The 18,185-nt window shown below is 41.4% G+C and overlaps 1 protein-coding gene across 4 annotated transcripts in view; it reads right to left on the bottom strand.

The window, feature by feature from the left end:
• plpp1a (phospholipid phosphatase 1a) overlaps nucleotides 1-18,185 on the bottom strand; it is a 94,185-nt gene that overhangs the window by 59,378 nt on the left and 16,622 nt on the right. For 3 of the 4 annotated variants that reach the window (XM_078219155.1, XM_078219172.1, XM_078219168.1), the window contains exon 2: nucleotides 6,965-7,119. The exons of the other annotated variant lie outside the window; for it this stretch is intronic. In XM_078219155.1, coding sequence (XP_078075281.1) covers nucleotides 6,965-7,119 — 155 coding nt within the window. The remainder of the gene's footprint in view (nucleotides 1-6,964; nucleotides 7,120-18,185) is intronic. 4 annotated transcript variants of the gene reach the window in all.

The following is an 18,185-nucleotide window of genomic DNA, read 5'->3' as shown; positions in this document are numbered from 1 at the left end:
AGGCAACCTGCCTCTACTACCCTCCCAGGTAGCACATTCCAGACCGTCGCCACCCTCTGGGTAAAAAAATTTTCCTCACATCCCCCCTAAACCTCCTGCCCCTCACCTTGAACCTATGTCCCTCATGACTGACCCTTCGACTAAGGGAAAGGGAGGGAGCTGTGCTGAACCCAATTCTGGAGAATAGCTGCTCCTTATCCACTCTGTCCATGTCTCTCATAATCTTGTACACCTCAATCAGGTCGCTCCTCAGTCTTCTCTGCTCCAACATGAACAACTCAAGTATATCCAACCTCTCTTCATATCTTAAATATTCCATCCCATGGATTCATGAGGCGAAAGTCGTGCTTGACGAACATGTTGGATTTTTATGAAGATGTGACTAGGGCGGTTGATAGAGGAGAACCGGTGGATGCGGTGTTTTTGGATTTCCAAAAGGCGTTTGATAAGGTGCCCCATAAAAGGCTGCTGAAGAAGATTAGGGCACACGGAGTTGGGGGTAGTGTGTTAAAGTGGATTGGGGACTGGCTATCCGACAGGAAGCAAAGAGTCGGAATAAATGGGTGTTTTTCTGGTTGGAGGAAGGTAACTAGTGGCGTGCCGCAGGGATCGGTACTCGGGCCGCAACTGTTTACCATTTATATAGATGATCTGGAGGAGGGGACGGAGTGTAGGGTAACGAAGTTTGCAGACGACACAAAGATAAGTGGAAAAGTGAATCGTGTGGAGGACGGAGAAGATCTGCAGAGAGATTTGGACAGGCTGAGTGAGTGGGCGAGGATATGGCAAATGGAGTATAACGTTGATAAATGCGAGGTTATACACTTTGGAGGAAATAATAACAAATGGGATTACTATCTCAATGGAAACAAATTAAAACATGCTACCGTGCAAAGGGACCTGGGGGTCCTTGTGCATGAGACGCAAAAGCCCAGTCTGCAGGTACAACAGGTGATCAAGAAGGCAAATGGGATGTTGGCCTATATTGCGAAGGGGATAGAATATAAAAGCAGGGATGTCTTGATGCACCTGTACAGGGCATTGGTGAGGCCGCAGCTGGAATACTGTGTGCAGTATTGGTCCCCTTATATGAGGAAGGATATATTGGCATTGGAGGGAGTGCAGAGAAGGTTCACCAGGTTGATACCGGAGATGAGGGGTTTGGATTATGAGGAGAGGCTGAGGAGATTGGGTTTGTACTCGTTGGAGTTTAGAAGGATGAGGGGGGATCTTATGGAGACTTATAAGATAATGCGGGGGCTGGATAGGGTGGAGGCGGAGAGATTCTTTCCACTTAGTAAGGAAGTTAAAACTAGAGGACACAGCCTCAAAATAAAGGGGGGTCGGTTTAAGACAGAGTTGAGGAGGAACTTCTTCTCCCAGAGGGTGGTGAATCTCTGGAATTCTCTGCTCACTGAGGTGGTGGAGGCTACCTCGCTGAATATGTTTAAAGCGCGGATGGATGGATTCCTGATCGGTAAGGGAATTAAGGGTTATGGGGATCAGGCAGGTAAGTGGTACTGATCCACGTCAGATCAGCCATGATCTTATTGAATGGCGGGGCAGGCTCGAGGGGCTAGATGGCCTACTCCTGCTCCTATTTCTTATGTTCTTATGTTCTTATGAAAGCATCCTGGTAAATCTCTTCTGCATCTCATCCAGTGCAATCACATCCTTCCAGAACTGTGCACAGTACTCTAGCCGTGGCTTCACCAAAGTTTTATACAAATCCAACATGACTTCCCTGCTTTTGTAATCTATGCCTCGATTGATAAAGGCAAGCGTCCCATATGCCTTTTTCACCACCCTAACATGCCCTTCCACTTTTCAGAAATCTGTGGACAAACATGCCAAGGTCCATTTGTTCCACAGAATTTCCTACCATTCATTGAATACTTTATCAAATTACTCCTTCAAAATGTGTATTTCCTCTCACTTTTCAGGGTTAAATTCCACATGCCCATGTAACCATTCCGTCTATATCATCTTGTAGCCCAAGAAACTCCACCTCACTGTTAACCACCCGTCCAATCTTTGTGTCATCCGCAAACTTACTAATCCCCCCACATAGTCATCAATATCATTTATATAACTAACAAACAATAGGGGGCCCCAACACAGATCTCTGTGGTACGCCACTGGACACTGGCTTCCAGCCACTAAAGCAGCCTTCTGTCATCACCCTCGGTCTCCCACAACTGAGCCAATTTTGAATCCACTTTATCAAATTACCCTGCATCCCATGTGAATTTATCTTCTTTACAAGTCTCCCATGTGGGACCTTGTCAAAGGTTTTTCTGAAATCCATATAAACTACATCGACTGCACTACCCTCGTCTACAAACCTGGTCACCTCCTCAAAAAATTCAATCAAATTTGTTAGGCATGACCTCGCTCTGACAAAGCCATACTGACTGTCCCTGATCAAGCTTTACCTCTCCAAGTGGACAGGGATGCTCTCCTTCAGAAGTTTCTCTAATAGTTTCCCTGCTACTGATGCGAAACTCACTGGTCTATAATTCCCTGGTTTATGTCTACAACCCTTCTTAAATAGCAGAACTACATTAGCTGTTTTCCAGTCGTCTGGCACCTCCCCCGTGGCCAGAAAGGAACTGAAAATTTGGGTCAGAGCCCCTGCAATCTCCTTCCTTGCCTCCTACAGCAGCCTAGGGCACAATTCATTTGGACCTGGAGATTTATCCACTTTTAAGGCTGCCAATACCCCCTATACCTTGTCCTTCCCTATGTCAAAATGCTCAAGAACCTCACAGTCTCTCTGCCTGAATTTCATACCATCGTCCTCATTCTCTTGGGTGAAGACGGATGTGAAGCATTCATTCAACGCTCTCCCAATGTTCTCTGGCTCTGCTCACCCCTTTGTCTCTCGTGGGCCCTACTCTTTCCGTAGTTATCCTCTTCCCATTGTTGTGATTTTCCCTACTTTTACCAGCCACAGTTTTCTCATATCGATTCTTTGCATTCCTAATTGCTTTCTTATGCTCCACCCTGTGCTTTCTATACCACACCAATGCTTCCACTGATTTGCTCCCCTTTTTTTAAAAAAAAAGCCTTTCTTTTCCTTCTCATTATATCCTGAATATCTCTGGTCATCTATGGATCTCTGGGCTTGTTATAGGGAACGTGCTGGGCTTGCACCCTCGCCTTTTCCTTTTTGAATGCCCCCCACTACTCTTCTGTAGATTTTAACCAATAGCTGTTTCCAGTCTACCTTGGCCATATCCGGTCTTATTTTACTAAAATCCATTCTCCCCCAATCCAAATCTTTTTTTTGCAGCTTGTCTATTTCCTTGTCCATAACAAACTGAAATTGTACCATGTTGTGATCACTACCATTAAAATGCTCCCCCACCACCACCACCTCAACCACCCGTTCTGGCTTCATTCCCCAGAATCAGGTCCAGCACAGCTCCTTCCCTTGTTGGACCTTCCACATATTGATTTAAAAAGTTCTCCTGTACACATTTCAAGGAATCTACTCCATCCAAGCCCTTAGCACGACAATATCCCAGTTAATATTGGGAAAGTTGAAATCACCTTATAATAACCCTATTGTTATCGTTTTTATACATCTCCACAAACTGAGCATATATTTGCTCCTCAATATCCCTCTAGCTGGGGGTCTATAATAAACACCTAACAATGTGGCTGCCCCTTTTTTATTCCTGAGCTCTACTCACAAAGCTTTATTTGATGCCCCCTTCAATATGTCATCTCTCCTACTGCAGTAACTGACTCCTTAACTAATAATGCTGTGCCTCCTCCTCTTTTACCTCCTCCCCGTCTCACCTGAAGATTCTATATCCTCGAATGTTGAGATGCCAATCGTGTCCTTCCTTCAACCATAGCTCTATGATGGCTACTATAATCACACTTCCACGTGTCAATCATTGCCCTCAACTCATGCGTTTACCTGTAATACTCCTGGCGTTAAAAGAGAGGCTATCCAGACTGGCCTTACACCCTTGAAACTTGATACAGCTGTACTCCCTCCAACTTGTTTGTTTTGCTGTATGATTCCATGCCCTTATTCTGCTAAAAGTCTGTGTCCCCTCCCCCTGCCAATTAGTTTAAACTCCTCCCAAGAGCACTAGCAAAACATCCCACAAGGATGTTAGTCCCATTCTGGTTCAGATGCAGACCGTCCTGTTTGTACAGGTCCCACTTTCCCCAGAAATAGTCCCAGTGATCCAGGAATCTAAAATCTTCCCTCCTGCGCCAACTCTTAAGCCACGCATTCACCTGCACTATCCTCCTATTTCTGTGCTCGCTAGTACGTGGCACTGGGAGTAATCCCAAGATTACAACCCGAGAGGTCTTGCTTTTTAGTCTATTGCCTAACCCCTGAATTCTTGATGCAAGACCTCATCCCTCTTTCTATCTATGTCACCGGTACCAACATGTACCATGACCTCTGCCTGATCACCTTCCTCCTTCAGAATGGCCTGCAGCCGTTCAGTGACATCCCAGACCCTAGCAGTAGGGGGGGCAAAGTACCATCCAGGAGTCATGTTGAAGGCCACAGTAGCACCTATCCATACCCCTGACTATTGAATCCCCTATTACTATTGCCCTGCCTCTCTTCACCCTCTCCAGTACAGACAGGCTGCTTGTGGTGCCAGAAGCTTGGCTTTGTCTGCACTCCCTGGAGGAACCAGTGCCCTCATCTGCCTCCAAAATGGAATACCGATTTGCGATCAGCTTCAAAAAAAATCCCTGAAGGAGGAAACCATGAAACAAATCAAATTGTTCAACATTCACCCATCCCCTTTGGTTGCGATCTTTAATCTCTGCAAAGAGAAAGGCACCTTTGTCAGTAAGAAGTCTTCTAAGTTGTCCGATCTGAAGCTGGAATGCTGCTGGATGAAAGGGTTACCCATTGGAACCTAAAACTGATACAAAAGCAGGGTTTCTAGAAGAGAAAGATATGGCAGCAACAAAACCCAAGAAGTTGCAATCAATCATACATTAAAGTCACTGCGTAGCAATCACAGAATTCAGACAACTTTAATTATGCCATATTTTAGCCACCACTAGAGGAATGCCTAAACAAGAAGTCAGGAGATATAAACATTAACTACAGTCCCTGTCTGAAAGGAATATTTTAGCACTTCATTCCCCTCCAACATCAAAACAATGAAGTGGTAATCTGTCAAATAGGTTTTTCTTGATCAATTACTAATAAATGAAGGCATGCACTTCACAATATTTTCAGTGGCGAGTGAATTGAGTCAAACTAATTTCCACATCATGTGCAAACACGATGAAAGCAGCATTAACCCAGATGAGGTTATGGTTTATAAACATTAAATCCACAGTGCCCGCTTAAATTAATGTGAACTATATTTTTAAGGGAGTGAGTCGTGATTGTACTGCAGCATGACAAACACCAAAGGCAATCAGCAGTGAATTGTGTGTGCAGTGAAATCCTACCATTCATTGCCGAGGCAAGAGTAATTCTCCTGCATCCGCATGTAACACGGAGAACTTTAAAAAAACAATGATGTTAGTTCACAAAACCATTCTTAACCAATAGAATTCTGGAATAACCTGAAAACACTTTATTTTAGTCTTTCAGTCAAAACGCAACCACAATTTCCAAAATATAAATGGAAGTCACCTGCTGTACCGTGAGCACCACTCATTATTTCTGTGCATCCTATTTGAATGTTAGCTGCAACTATTCTGTTAGTCAGTGTCAATAAAGATGCTGCTGGATTATACTGCTCATGTTTTTAATGTTGCTAGTTTCTCATTCTCAGACACCTCCAAGTTGCACTCAATGCCTTGTATCAATTTGACACGGAGCTGCATTCTGTGGGCCTGGGTGAGGGAGAATCTTTGCATCCTCAGTTTTACTGTGGTTCAAGATTTCATTATTTCCCCGGTTCAAGATTTCATTATTTCCCCAGTTAACATGGCGTAATTCAACCAGGAGGGCACGCCGACTTTTCAACAGCTGTAGTCAATGCCGTCCCGTAACAGACCGGCAGAAATGTTGCCCTTCTACCCAATTAGCATTTCCCGCCCTCAGGTTTGGAATGCTCCAACATCACATATGGCACTGGCTGAAAAATGGCAAACGGTGGGCAACGAGGGGAAGTCAGTGAGGGCTGAGATTTTTAAAATTGTGATAAGTTGATCTGTACCATACAAAAGCTGGAGCTGGGTGCAACTCTGCTCCTTCTCAGTGGCGACTTAAGAATCACATATTCTTAACTGGAAAAACCTTGCGGGTTCAGCTCAAAAGCTGATCCTGTTCAAGAGTAGTTGACAATGTATGGAACAGTACAAAAAAAGCTGAAAGAATCAGACATAGCAAAGTTGCTTAGCTGCGGTGATAATTTAGCTGCATAAAAATAATAAGCTGAAGCAAGCCAATGCCTGAATATGCAGCTGTTGACATATCTAAAGAGTCAAAGCATTCATAGCCAAAATAGAACAGTCAAGTAGCCAGGCGCATGCAACTGCAAACAGAAAGATATCCTATTTTTAAAATAAGCAACTTACATTTAGACATTTGCTATTGCCTAACCCTCAAAACCACTAGTCACATTACATACACCATAAAGGTTCATAGCAAAGAAGAAAGCCATCACACCTGTGCTGGCTCTTTCTTAATGGAACCCACAGAATAATCCCACAAGACCTGACATCTCCTCATAGTGCACTGCTGCTGATGTACTTCTGTTTATTTAGTACTGATGAGCTGAAATACAGCACGACCATACGTAACATTTCATGAATAATTTTAAAACATTGCATTTTGCTAATTCTAGATAAAAACAAGAAAATATGAACAATAAAGCAGGTTTCACAATAATTAAACCAGCAACCACATGCTATCACTATGTTTTTATCTCTCCCATTTAGCCCTCAATAGTACCAACGCCAAGAGTTTTGGGATGTGGTCCCAACTGTTCCACAAATCGTCTTAGCTACTTACAGCTGATATAGGCAGTAAAAGCCCAACTGTATACAGCACAGTGGAAGTGACGGTACTGTTCTTGAAAGGGTACTTGATGGATTCATCATCACAATAAAAACCTCTTTGATACGGTTTTATTTTGAACAAATTTATAACACCCAATGGCATACCAGCTGTAGGGAAGGAAAAAAAATCTTTTAAGTGCACCTTAAACTGACAACTTTACAATAAGCAGATAACATTCATGAATCTTGTTTAAAAAAAAATCAAAGTACAAAACAGCCCATTTGTCAGATGTGCATGCAGTGGCCCGGGGTGGGATGACATGCATTCCAGTTTCCACCATGCTGCGGGGAAGTGCCTCCCCTCCACTGAACACCAGTCCCAGAGAAATGGCTCAGATAAGCCATTTAGAATTGACAACAGCTCGTGAGCATGAACGCGGGTCAAACCATACCATTGGATTTCCATGATCCTCAATCTTTGAAATTTAGAGCTCTTTGTTCAGTGTTGACATCATTTAGTAATTATACCTCATTTTTGTTTTAAATTTATGTGGCTAAGTGCAGACCACATAACAGCAGAAAGCAAACTCAATCGTGTGCCTGTACACAAGAAATGCCATCGTTTGGTTTCACAAAACCACTGCTGTGGCATTCATAGGCTTAAATTAGATAAAAAAATATTGGCCCTGTTAAATTTGCCAAATAAATAGGAACATCATAATTTGAGATGAGTATCAATGATCTGGAAATACCGTGTAATATTATCCTACTGAATGGCAGTTTTGTCATCTGTTTCTTTCTGGAGAAGGTGACTAGTTGGGCATCTCCCAATCAGACTGGGGCAACATTTATGTACGTACAATATTTTGTAATGCTGATATCGTCCTAGAAAATTGTTAATTTTCCCAATAGGTTCTCCCGTAAATGGAATTCTTCCTAATGAGCTTTGTTCCTTTGTTCCAGTTTAAGAGGGCATCACAGTGGCACAGTGGTTAGCACTGCTGCCTCACAGCACCAGGGACTGGATTTGATTCCCGGCTTGGGTCAGTGTCTGTGCGGAGTTTGCACATTCCCCCCGTGTCTGCGTGGGTTTCCTCTGGGTGCTGCGGTTTTCTCCCACAGTCCAAAAGATATGTTGGTTAGGTGCATTGGCCATGCTAAATTTTCTCTATGTACCTGAATAGGTGCCAGAGTGTGGCGACTAGGGGATTTTCACAGTAACTTCATTGCAGTGTAAATGTAAGCCTATTTGTGACACTAATAAAATAAACTTTTTTTAAAAAACTAGATGGTCGCACCTTTTCGCCACAGTGAGCCATGCACCAAGTACAGAGTGTCTCTGGATTTTGATAGCATTCGTCGTTCCAAAATACAACTGTCTTTTTTACCTTTATCTCATCAGAACTTTTCATATTAAAATTTAATGACATTTTTCTTTGCTTTTTAATAAATCTTATAAGACTATTCATTTCCCCCTGCAATTTTTTTCTTTCCCCTTCTCTCCTGAAAACGCTAACTCTTAGGTGGGTCATGGATCCATCGGTGCCAGTCACCATGTGGTGCCTGACTAAGTTTCCAGAATTCATATGTGAACTTTGAAGTGAGTACTAATCAGTTACTTGGCTACGCAGGGAATTCAGAGTCTGATCTAGTCCACACCCAATATTCACATGCACAGGACTCTCTAGATAGCAATCAGGAGCAGGATCCTGAGACAACCTTCCCCCTCATTAACCAAGGGAGCCTGGGCCAATTATAGTACTCAAAGAGTCATCTCTGTTTCTGATTATAGATTGCAAGGTTTAAAGCATCATATTACAGATCTAATAGTCCTACCCCACCGACTTATTCAATGCCACCATAGAGAATGCTAGTGTTAGTAGTTTTAATGTTAATATTCCAGTTCAGAAAAAAACCTAATTATATCTAAAAGTCCAGGAAGTCTTAACTAATGTAACTTTGAAGGAAACACCAACAGTATTTATCAGCGAGTAAAGGGAACATCAAAGATAGTCAATAAATACACTGCCCAGACGTGGGTCTAAGTTCAGTATAGCATGATCACTGCTCAGAATTGCTCATTTAGGTATGAGCCAATGTAAATCTTGCTTATAGAATAGTGAGTTTCTTTTCTCCTTTCCTCTCCTGAAGACATCTTATAATGAAGTAGGCAGGAAGATTTAAAAAAAACAGAGTATTACTTGAATGGAGAACAACTGCGGAACCCTGAAATGCAGAGAGATCTAAGTGTTCTAATGCATGAGTCACAAAAAGTTAATGTGAGGTACAGCAAGTGATTAAGGCGGCTAATGAAATGCTATTCTTTATTATATGAGAGAAATTGAACATAAACGTAAGGATGTTATGTCTCAGGAATGCGGGGCATTGGTGAGATCACATCTCGAATACTGTGTGCAGTTTTGGTGTCTTTAGTTAAGGAAGGATGTGAATGTGTTGTAGGCGGTTTACTAGATTGATACCTCAGATAAGTGGGTTGTCTAATGAGGAATGGCAAGACAGTCTGGGCTTATTTTCACTGGAGTTCAGGAGAGTGAGGGGTGACCTGATTGAAGTGTATGAGATCCTGAACGGTTTTGACAAGGTGGACGTGGAAAGGATGTTTCCTCTTGTAAGCGAGTCCAGAACTAGGGGGCACTGTTTTAAAATTAGGGGTTGCCGTTTTAGGACAGAGATGAGGAGAGTTTTTTTTTCTCTCAAACGATTGTGCGATTTTGAAAAACATTGCCTCAGAAGGTATTGGAAGGGGAGCCATCAAATATTTTTAAGGCTGAGCTATCTAGATTCTTGTTAGGCAAAGGAGTCAAAGGTTTTCAGGGGAAAGTTGGGAACACGGAATTCGAAACAGAAGCATTTCAGCCATAATCTCATTGAATGGTGGAGCAGTTCGAGGAGCCAAATGGTGTACTCCTGCTCTTATTTCTTACCTTCTCATGAAGTAAATGTCTGGCACCGGAGCGTGGCGACTTCTTGCAAGCTGAGCCCAGCATACCCTCTAATTCTATCTTTTACTCTTGTTCTAAACTTTTAAAATTCTATTCTAACTCTTATACCTTTCTCTACATCCTAGCTATGACTGTAATACGACATTCTGCACTCTCCCCTTTCCTTCTCTATGAACAGTATGCTATGTCTGTATAGCGCGCGAAACAATACTTTTCACTGTATCCCAGTACATGTGGCAATAATAAATCAAATCTATAGGTACTAGGCACCATTCAGCATCACACCAAATTGAGATTCCTCCTGCATTAAGCAACATGATTACTGCAGCAACACAATAGTCACAATATGGCTCACAGTAGTCTGTTCCTCACCAGTTAGTCCAGACTGTGAAATCCAATCCTGTCCTCACCCAATGGCCACACAGCTGCTGTCAGCAGGGTTCACTCAATAGATGATTTTCCTCTCTTTCTCCCTAAACATGTGGCATTCCTGCTATCTTTCCGGACAAATGAGAGATTTAATCTATAAACTTGTTGGTGTGAATTGCTCAGTGCACTTCCAAACAGAGGGGGCAACTTTAACTTTGAATAATAGTGGGCAGTGGGAGCTATTGAATCAGCTCTATTTTAATAATCTCTCAAATTTAATTCCATTGAATTCAGTAAAAATTAAACTGGGTGCAACATGTAACAAGTGACTGATCGGATCTGATGTACAACGAGAAAATGATCTTGTAGATTTCCTGACAACCTGAGCAGTGTCTATTTAAAGGGAAATTGCCATTATTTTCCATTTTCTTTTCAATAGTGTGTCTTCAGTTTACTTTTTCATTAAAAATGTATTACAAGAATGGTGGGGTCAGGGTGGGATCATATCATTGAGACCTCTTGTCTGCAATATTCCACTCTTGTGTGTTGTGACCTCATGTCATGTCATTTGAAGATAAAAGATTATTACTGAATGGGGCAAAGTTCAACTTTTTATGATAGTATAAAATGGGTGTTCGTGAGTAGTCACCCACTTTTATTTACATTGATGTTTAAACGATCACCAGTTTTAAACCATCATGCCAAGTCAAGATCTACCTCACTATCTCGAAACAGCGATCCCATTTTCAAAGTCCAATAATGCTGAATTGATGATTTTCCTCTCTCCCTAAACCTGTGGCATTCCTACTATCTTTCTGGATAAATGAGAGATTTAATCTATAAACTTCTTGGTGTGAATTGCTCAGTGCACTTCCAAACAGAGGGGGCAACTTTAACTTTGAATAATTGTGGGCAGTGGGAGCGATTGAATCAGCCCTATTTTAATAATCTCTCAAATTTAATTCCACTGAATTCAGTAAAAATTAAACTGGGTGCACTGGGGACACAGGTCACTCAGCATTCGAAAGAAGAAATCACAGGTTTACATTGTGCAAGAAGCATCTGAAACAACCTGTCTTGTCTTTCTGTTTATGCTGATGGTGCTGTTGTGTATTTTTATCTTCTGAATTTAATATGCGTCACCAGCATTTGGAGCTTTTTCTCTTATGTGCACTCGGACTGCCGGAACTGTGGAACCTGCTTACTCAGGAGAGGAGCAGAAAAGAGCAACAAAAATGAACAAAATCAAATCCCCCACCCCTTTTGTGCTTTTCTAAGATTCTTTTCGAAATAGGACAATCCAGTTTTGGCCGAGTGACGTGCGTGCTTTTATATTAGGATTGAACAGTCAGCTTCCATACACATGCTTTGCTCCACTTTCATACAGGGCAGACACACAAAACCATCTGTCTTCTTGCCCTCAGGAAATCAACATACTTCACCCAATAATCATAGATCCTTTGTTTAGGTTGTATTCATTTATAAAGTAAAAGGGCCTTCCTTAATCATTTCATTAACTTAATGCCTACTCCCAGCTAGCCTAGAACTTCCTTCTGACTAATTTGCCTTTTCTCTCCAACTCTAGCTACTAACACAAGAAGCCTTCACCTTACAGGACATCATTGCAAAACACTAAAATTGATTCCAGATGAGATTTTTAGCCACTTTAACTGCTTAGTAGCCAACTTATGCCCAATTATCTTATTAAAGGAGACAGTCTGGCAGTTTGCGCTCATCTTGAATCTATTTATTGACACACGAGTGGTAGAGCTCAAGTGCTGAGTACATGTGCTGTGGGCTGTTACTCAGAATGTACCTGATAAAGAAGCAAGGCCCTCCATAAGGGAAGTTACACTCAAACTAAATTTGTTTATATATCAGATCAGCAGAACTGACAAAGGGCTTTATTCATGAATAACACACTAAATATAAAACACAAACACAAACAAGATTGATTTTAAAGTAAAAGATTAATATAGGGGAGGAAGACATCAATGCAAAACTCTTCCAAAGAATTATTTTTATAAATCCCTTACCTTGCAAGATGAATGGTAAAATTAATACCCATGCTGGCTGCAGACTTCTGGAGCCCTGTCACCCACCCCCCTCCCCCCTCCCCCATATCTTTAATATCTAACTTCAGAAAAAGATGGAGCGGTTTTTTTTTTGGTTTTGTTCTGATTGTAAACTATATCTACAGGGGCCCAAAGCAGATATAAAAGCTTTTGCTTTTATTTTATTAAAGCATGTATTTCTTTTATTAAACCATACAATTTTCTCTCACTCTAAAGCACTATCCAAAATAACCCTTGCTTGAAACCTTCAATTCAGTTTAATTACTAAGATGTACCAGCAACATAATCACAGTGTCCTTTACATTTGGATTGAACGGTCAACTTGACTGGGGAGGCGCTGGCCTAGTGGTATTATCACTAGACTATTAATCCAGAAACTCAACTAATGTTCTGGGGACCCGGGTTCAAATCCCACCACAGCAGATGGTGGAATTTGAATTCAATAAAAAAATCTGGAATTAAGAATCTACTGGTGACCATGAAACCATTGTCGGAAAAACCCATCTGGTTCACGAATGTCCTTTAGGGAAGGAAAGCTGCCATCATCATCTGGTCTGGCCTACATGTGACTCCAGAGCCACAGCAATATGGTCGACCCTCAACTGCCCCCGGGCAACTAGGGATGGGCGATAAATGCTATCCAGCCAGCAATGCCCATGTCCTATGATTGAATTAAAACAAATTGGGACCACAGGCTACTGTTTAGACTGGAGTCTGGGATACTAGCTCCACTTACACGAATGATCGACAGCTCTCAAAAGTAAACAAAAACAGATCATTTTACACATCTGGGGACAAGTTACAAGTTATTTTTGGAAATACTTTAAAAGTTTATTTATTAGTCACAAGTAAGGCTTACATTAACACTGCAATGAAGTTAAATGAAGAAAATTGTGATGTTTGAGAAGTTTTAAAGGGTGAGTGTAATAAGAGGTTAAAAGTTAAACACACCCAACCATGGCTAGTAATGGTCTAACAGGACTTTTGATATATAGGTTTGGTATTGAAAAAAAACTATAGATTATTCCATTCATCAAGAAATCCAAAAGCAGCACCTGAACAAACACTTCTGAGGCAAATGAGGCTAAGACCTGAACCCACTGACCACTTCAGCAATTTCAATGTTTCGCATCTGACTTCTGAGTTTGATTGGCTAGGTCAAACATTCAAACAGCGATGGATTTACCCAACATTTCAAGATAATCCTTTTACCTCGACAGCTATTTAAAGATCATCTGGAAAGTGAAATTAGTTTGAACAGTTCTAAAAAGGCACACATCCACAGCACAAAACACATTCTCACACTGACACTTTCAAATATTAAACATCACTCCATCCTCAAAGCAAATAAAGCTTCAGTTCAGACTAATGTGTGCCAGAGCAGGGGGGTGGAAAAAGATGTTATGACTTGAACCCATTTTGCAGCATTGATCCCAATCTTAGACTTAATCAGCAATGAGTTGGGCAGGCAGCTCTTCCTCTGAATTGTTCAGTAATCTATGCAGCTCCGACACTGGACAAATTTCAAGGAATTTTCTAAAAATATCCTTGTACCTGACAGCTGTTTTAGTACTGAAGAGGTGGGTATTAACAGATTAGTTTTGAACATGCAGCATAATTTAAAACGTTTTATAAAATAGCATCACAACAAGAGGCTGAGATTAGAGCAAATTCTAGCAGTTTATTCCCATCACCTCAGCCTAAGATGAGTTTTTGACTTGGGGTACACTTATCATTCTTCTCTCCTCCAACACTCACTTCATATTCCTCCTTTATTTCCCATCTTTTAAAGGCAGTGACTAATGCTGCAATAGAATTAAGCAAACCTTCTCATACATCTTTTAATCTTTCTTCAGCTGTAAAACTGAATCATGCAAGTCTGTAGGACATCCCATTATGAGGGTTATTCATGGCCTATCCTGTGCTCACCTAATGACACATTGGCACTTTACCAGTTTACTGCATAGCTATCAGGAGCAGGAACCTTGAACTGATTTTCCCCTCCTAATGCACAGTTTCTGAAGAAAACTGATCATTTCTGATACTGGCTAAAGCATTCTCTCTCGGCCTCCTGCTCTGCATGACTAATGAAAAAAAATTTGCATTCATATAGCACTATTCATGGCCACCAAATTTCTCAAAGCATTTTACAACCAATGAAGTACTTTTGAAGCGTAGTCATTGTTGTAATGTAGGAAATGTGGTAGTTAATTTGCACACAGCAAGCTCCCACAAAATGCAATATGATAATGACCAGCTTATCTGTTTTTGCAATATTGATTGAGGGATAAATATTGACAGGGACACTAGAGATAACTCCCTTGCTCTCCTTCAAAATAGTACCATGGAGCCTTTTACATTCACCCAAGCTAACAAATGGGACCTGGGTTTAACACCTCATCTGGATAACGCCTTCAACAGAATGACACTGGAGCATCAGCCTTGGTTGTTGTGCCCATGCCTTAGAATGGGATTCAAACTTATAACCTTGCGACTCAGACAAGGGAGCATAGAAACATATGAACAAGGAGGAGTAGGCTTTTCAGTCTCTCAAGCCTGGTAGAGGGCTACCAACTTAGCCACAGTTGACACACTTATCAGCGGAATCATCAGGCAATTATACATATTTGTAAGACATGAAGAGGCAATTGTCTTGGCGGGGGAAAGCATAGAATCAGCTCTTCTGGAGCAGACTGGAAAAAAGGGACGATGTTGAGGTTAATCACGTACATTCTGAAGCTGACCTATCACAATATGACTTCTCTTACTGCCCCACAATCTGACCACTGGAGTTCCCTAAACTTTCTATCCTTGGCTCACTCTTCTTCCTCGTCTACAGTCTGCCCCCTTGATAACATCATCCACAAGCCCTGGATCAGCTTCTCTGGGTTTGTTGAAGGCACCAAGTGCCACCTCTCCACCATCTCATTCAATTTCACTAGCATGTATCAACATCAGACTATCTGTTCAATATCAAATTACGGATGGGTCAAAAACTTCCTCCAATTAGGAAGACTGAAGCAATAATGTCTGGCATCAGGCATAAATTCCTCTTCCTTGCCACTGATTTCTTCTTCACTTTGCCGATTGCCACCCCCCACAACCCCCTGCCTCCCATTACAACTTATTCAAAATAAACTAGACAGTGCAAAGTCTTGACATACTGTCCAACGCAGGACTGAACTTCAAACACAGTATATCCAAGATCAACACTATTTGAACATGAGCAATATTGTTATCTCCATCCTCAGGCACTGAATCCCTGAGCTTTGCTTCTCCCATTTCTGCAGCAGATTATTCCAATATCCCGTTTTCTGGCCTCCCAACCACCACCCTGCAGAAACTTTACTTGAGCAAAATGCAACTAACCTTATCCTGTCCCACATACCAACCACCCTTTTCTTACAGACCTACTCTCCCTCCCTGACCTCAACATATTAACTTAAGTAACTTGTTCTCATTTACAAGTCTTTCCACACTCTTGCCCAGTCTTCCTCTGCAAATTTCTCCTACCTTGCATTGCCCTCCACACCCTGCAGTCCGCTGCTTGCCTTTTTCAACAACTCGCCCTCCACAGTCCACCAGTGTCGGCCTGGCTTTCATCTGCCTGGGCCCCATGCAACATCACTCTTCTCCCCATCTTTTAAAACTCTCAAAATTCAGCTTTTGAGAAAACTGTGTCTTAATCTTTCCCTCCAGGACTCAAGGTCCATTTACTTACCCAGTTGCATGTGTACATTTTAAACATTAACGCAAATATAAGAAATAGAAACAGGAGTGGCTCATCTGATTTGTGGTCTTAACTTTCCTGCCTGTCCCCCATAACCTTGAACTCCTTTGTAGATCAAAAATCTGCTTCACTCAGCATTGGATATATTCAATGATCCAGCCTCCACAGCTCTCTGGGAAGAGAATTCTAAACACTAACGACCCCAAGTGAAGAAACTGCAAGTTGCTGTTATTATGGATCTGTATGGTGCATCAATGATACAAGGTAATTTGGTTCAAAAAAGACCAAAGTTATGCATGGGCCTGCACAATATCAACCTTATGATAAATTCAAGATCATAAAGGAGACACAAAGCTAAACACAGCACATTCTTGAGGCACACAAAGCCACAATTAATAGCTGGCCAGCAAATCAATAGAAATGAGCAGTAAACCTTTCATAGTTACATCAGAAAGGCTAATAGGCAGATAGCCACTTGAACTATCATTGTTTGCAGCCAACATAATCTGAAACTAATCAAGGCAAGGAGGAATGACAAGCAGCATCTCATAAAAAGTTACGGAAAAAGTGACAGACATTCATCCAAAAACCAGGGATAATTAAGTGAGAGAATCTAGAAATCGACATGAAGTGCGTGTAGCATAACTTGAAAGCAGCAGAGCATTAAAAGCCTAACTGTAGGAGTGTGAACCAGTAACAGTGAATAGAAAATAGAAACCATAGCAATTTACAGCATAGCAGCAAGCCATTTTGCCCATCATGTCCAAGCCAGCCGAAAGAGAGCTATCCAGTCCAATCCGACTTCCCAGCATTCAAATGTCACTTTATGGGCATTAAAAGTGCACATTCAAGTAAATGGACAACAATACATACCCTAAGACCAGCAACAGGTAGCACGCATTGTCTACCACTTACGAAGCCACTTTCACAAACATCACTAACTATGTTGATGGCGCTATTACAAGGGGGCATAACTATAGGGTTCATGGTGGGAGATATAGGAAGGATATCGGAGGTAGGTTCTTTACGCAGAGAGTGGTTGGGGTGTGGAATGGACTGCCTGCAGTGATAGTGGAGTCAGACACTTTAGGAACATTTAAGCGGTTATTGGATAGGCACATGGAGCACACCAGGATGATAGGGAGTGGGATAGCTTGATCTTGGTTTCAGATAAAGCTCGGCACTACATCATGGGCCGAAGGGCCTGGTCTGTGCTGCACTGTTCTATGTTCTATGCATGTCTCTTTCTTATATTAGTGTTTCATGGTTGTCTGCATTCCAAAGTGACTTGTACTATGACCAGAGAATAATGATAACTTACACAACTATCAAACATCTTGGTGAAGATAAACAGAAAAAATCTTGACTCACATTTTTCACAGACTGGGTCCACAGTCTGAAATATTTTTGTCAAAAGGAGATCACAGACATAATGAATTGGCAGTGCATTGATTCATACCACAGAAGGAATTAATTATTTTCATATTATGCTGAAAACAGCAGAACTTTCATTTTGTTTTGAAAAGAAAATGCTGGAAAATCTCAGCAGGTCTGACAGCGTCTGTGGAGAATAGAGCTAACTAAGAGTCTGGATGACTCTTCATCAGAGTTCTGACAAAGAGTCATCCAGATATTTGACATAAAAGACAAAACTTGGTTATTACAGATAAAATAAGGACAGAGATTTTCTTTTCTTTCATTTCAACTTTTATCTCTTTCCATCTGGCAGGTTTTTGATAACCTTCCTGTTGCATTTTGCCCCCTTTTCAGAAATTATTTATTATTTCTCTGTATTTTGTTTTATTTCCCTTTCTGATCCCACCAACTTACATTAAAGAAATAGTGTGAACATAGGGAGAAAATTTTCATCAAGACAATGTGAAGTAAAGGGCCGAAGAAATAGAATAAAAAGTAACAGGAGGCTGATAACTTGAATGGATTTGAATGCAAGAGCACTTCTAAGCTTCACTTTATTAACCTTATTTTCAGAAGCTGATGAGCTTCCAGCTTGGCCATGAAAATACTGTAACAACACAATAACCAACCTGTTCATATCCTTGGTGACCTCCAGGCTCAATTACACCAATGCTCTTATGT

This window comes from Mustelus asterias, chromosome 1, assembly GCF_964213995.1.
Source record: "Mustelus asterias chromosome 1, sMusAst1.hap1.1, whole genome shotgun sequence".
Taxonomy (NCBI): domain Eukaryota; kingdom Metazoa; phylum Chordata; class Chondrichthyes; order Carcharhiniformes; family Triakidae; genus Mustelus; species Mustelus asterias.
This window is presented reverse-complemented; position numbering and strand designations above follow the sequence as displayed.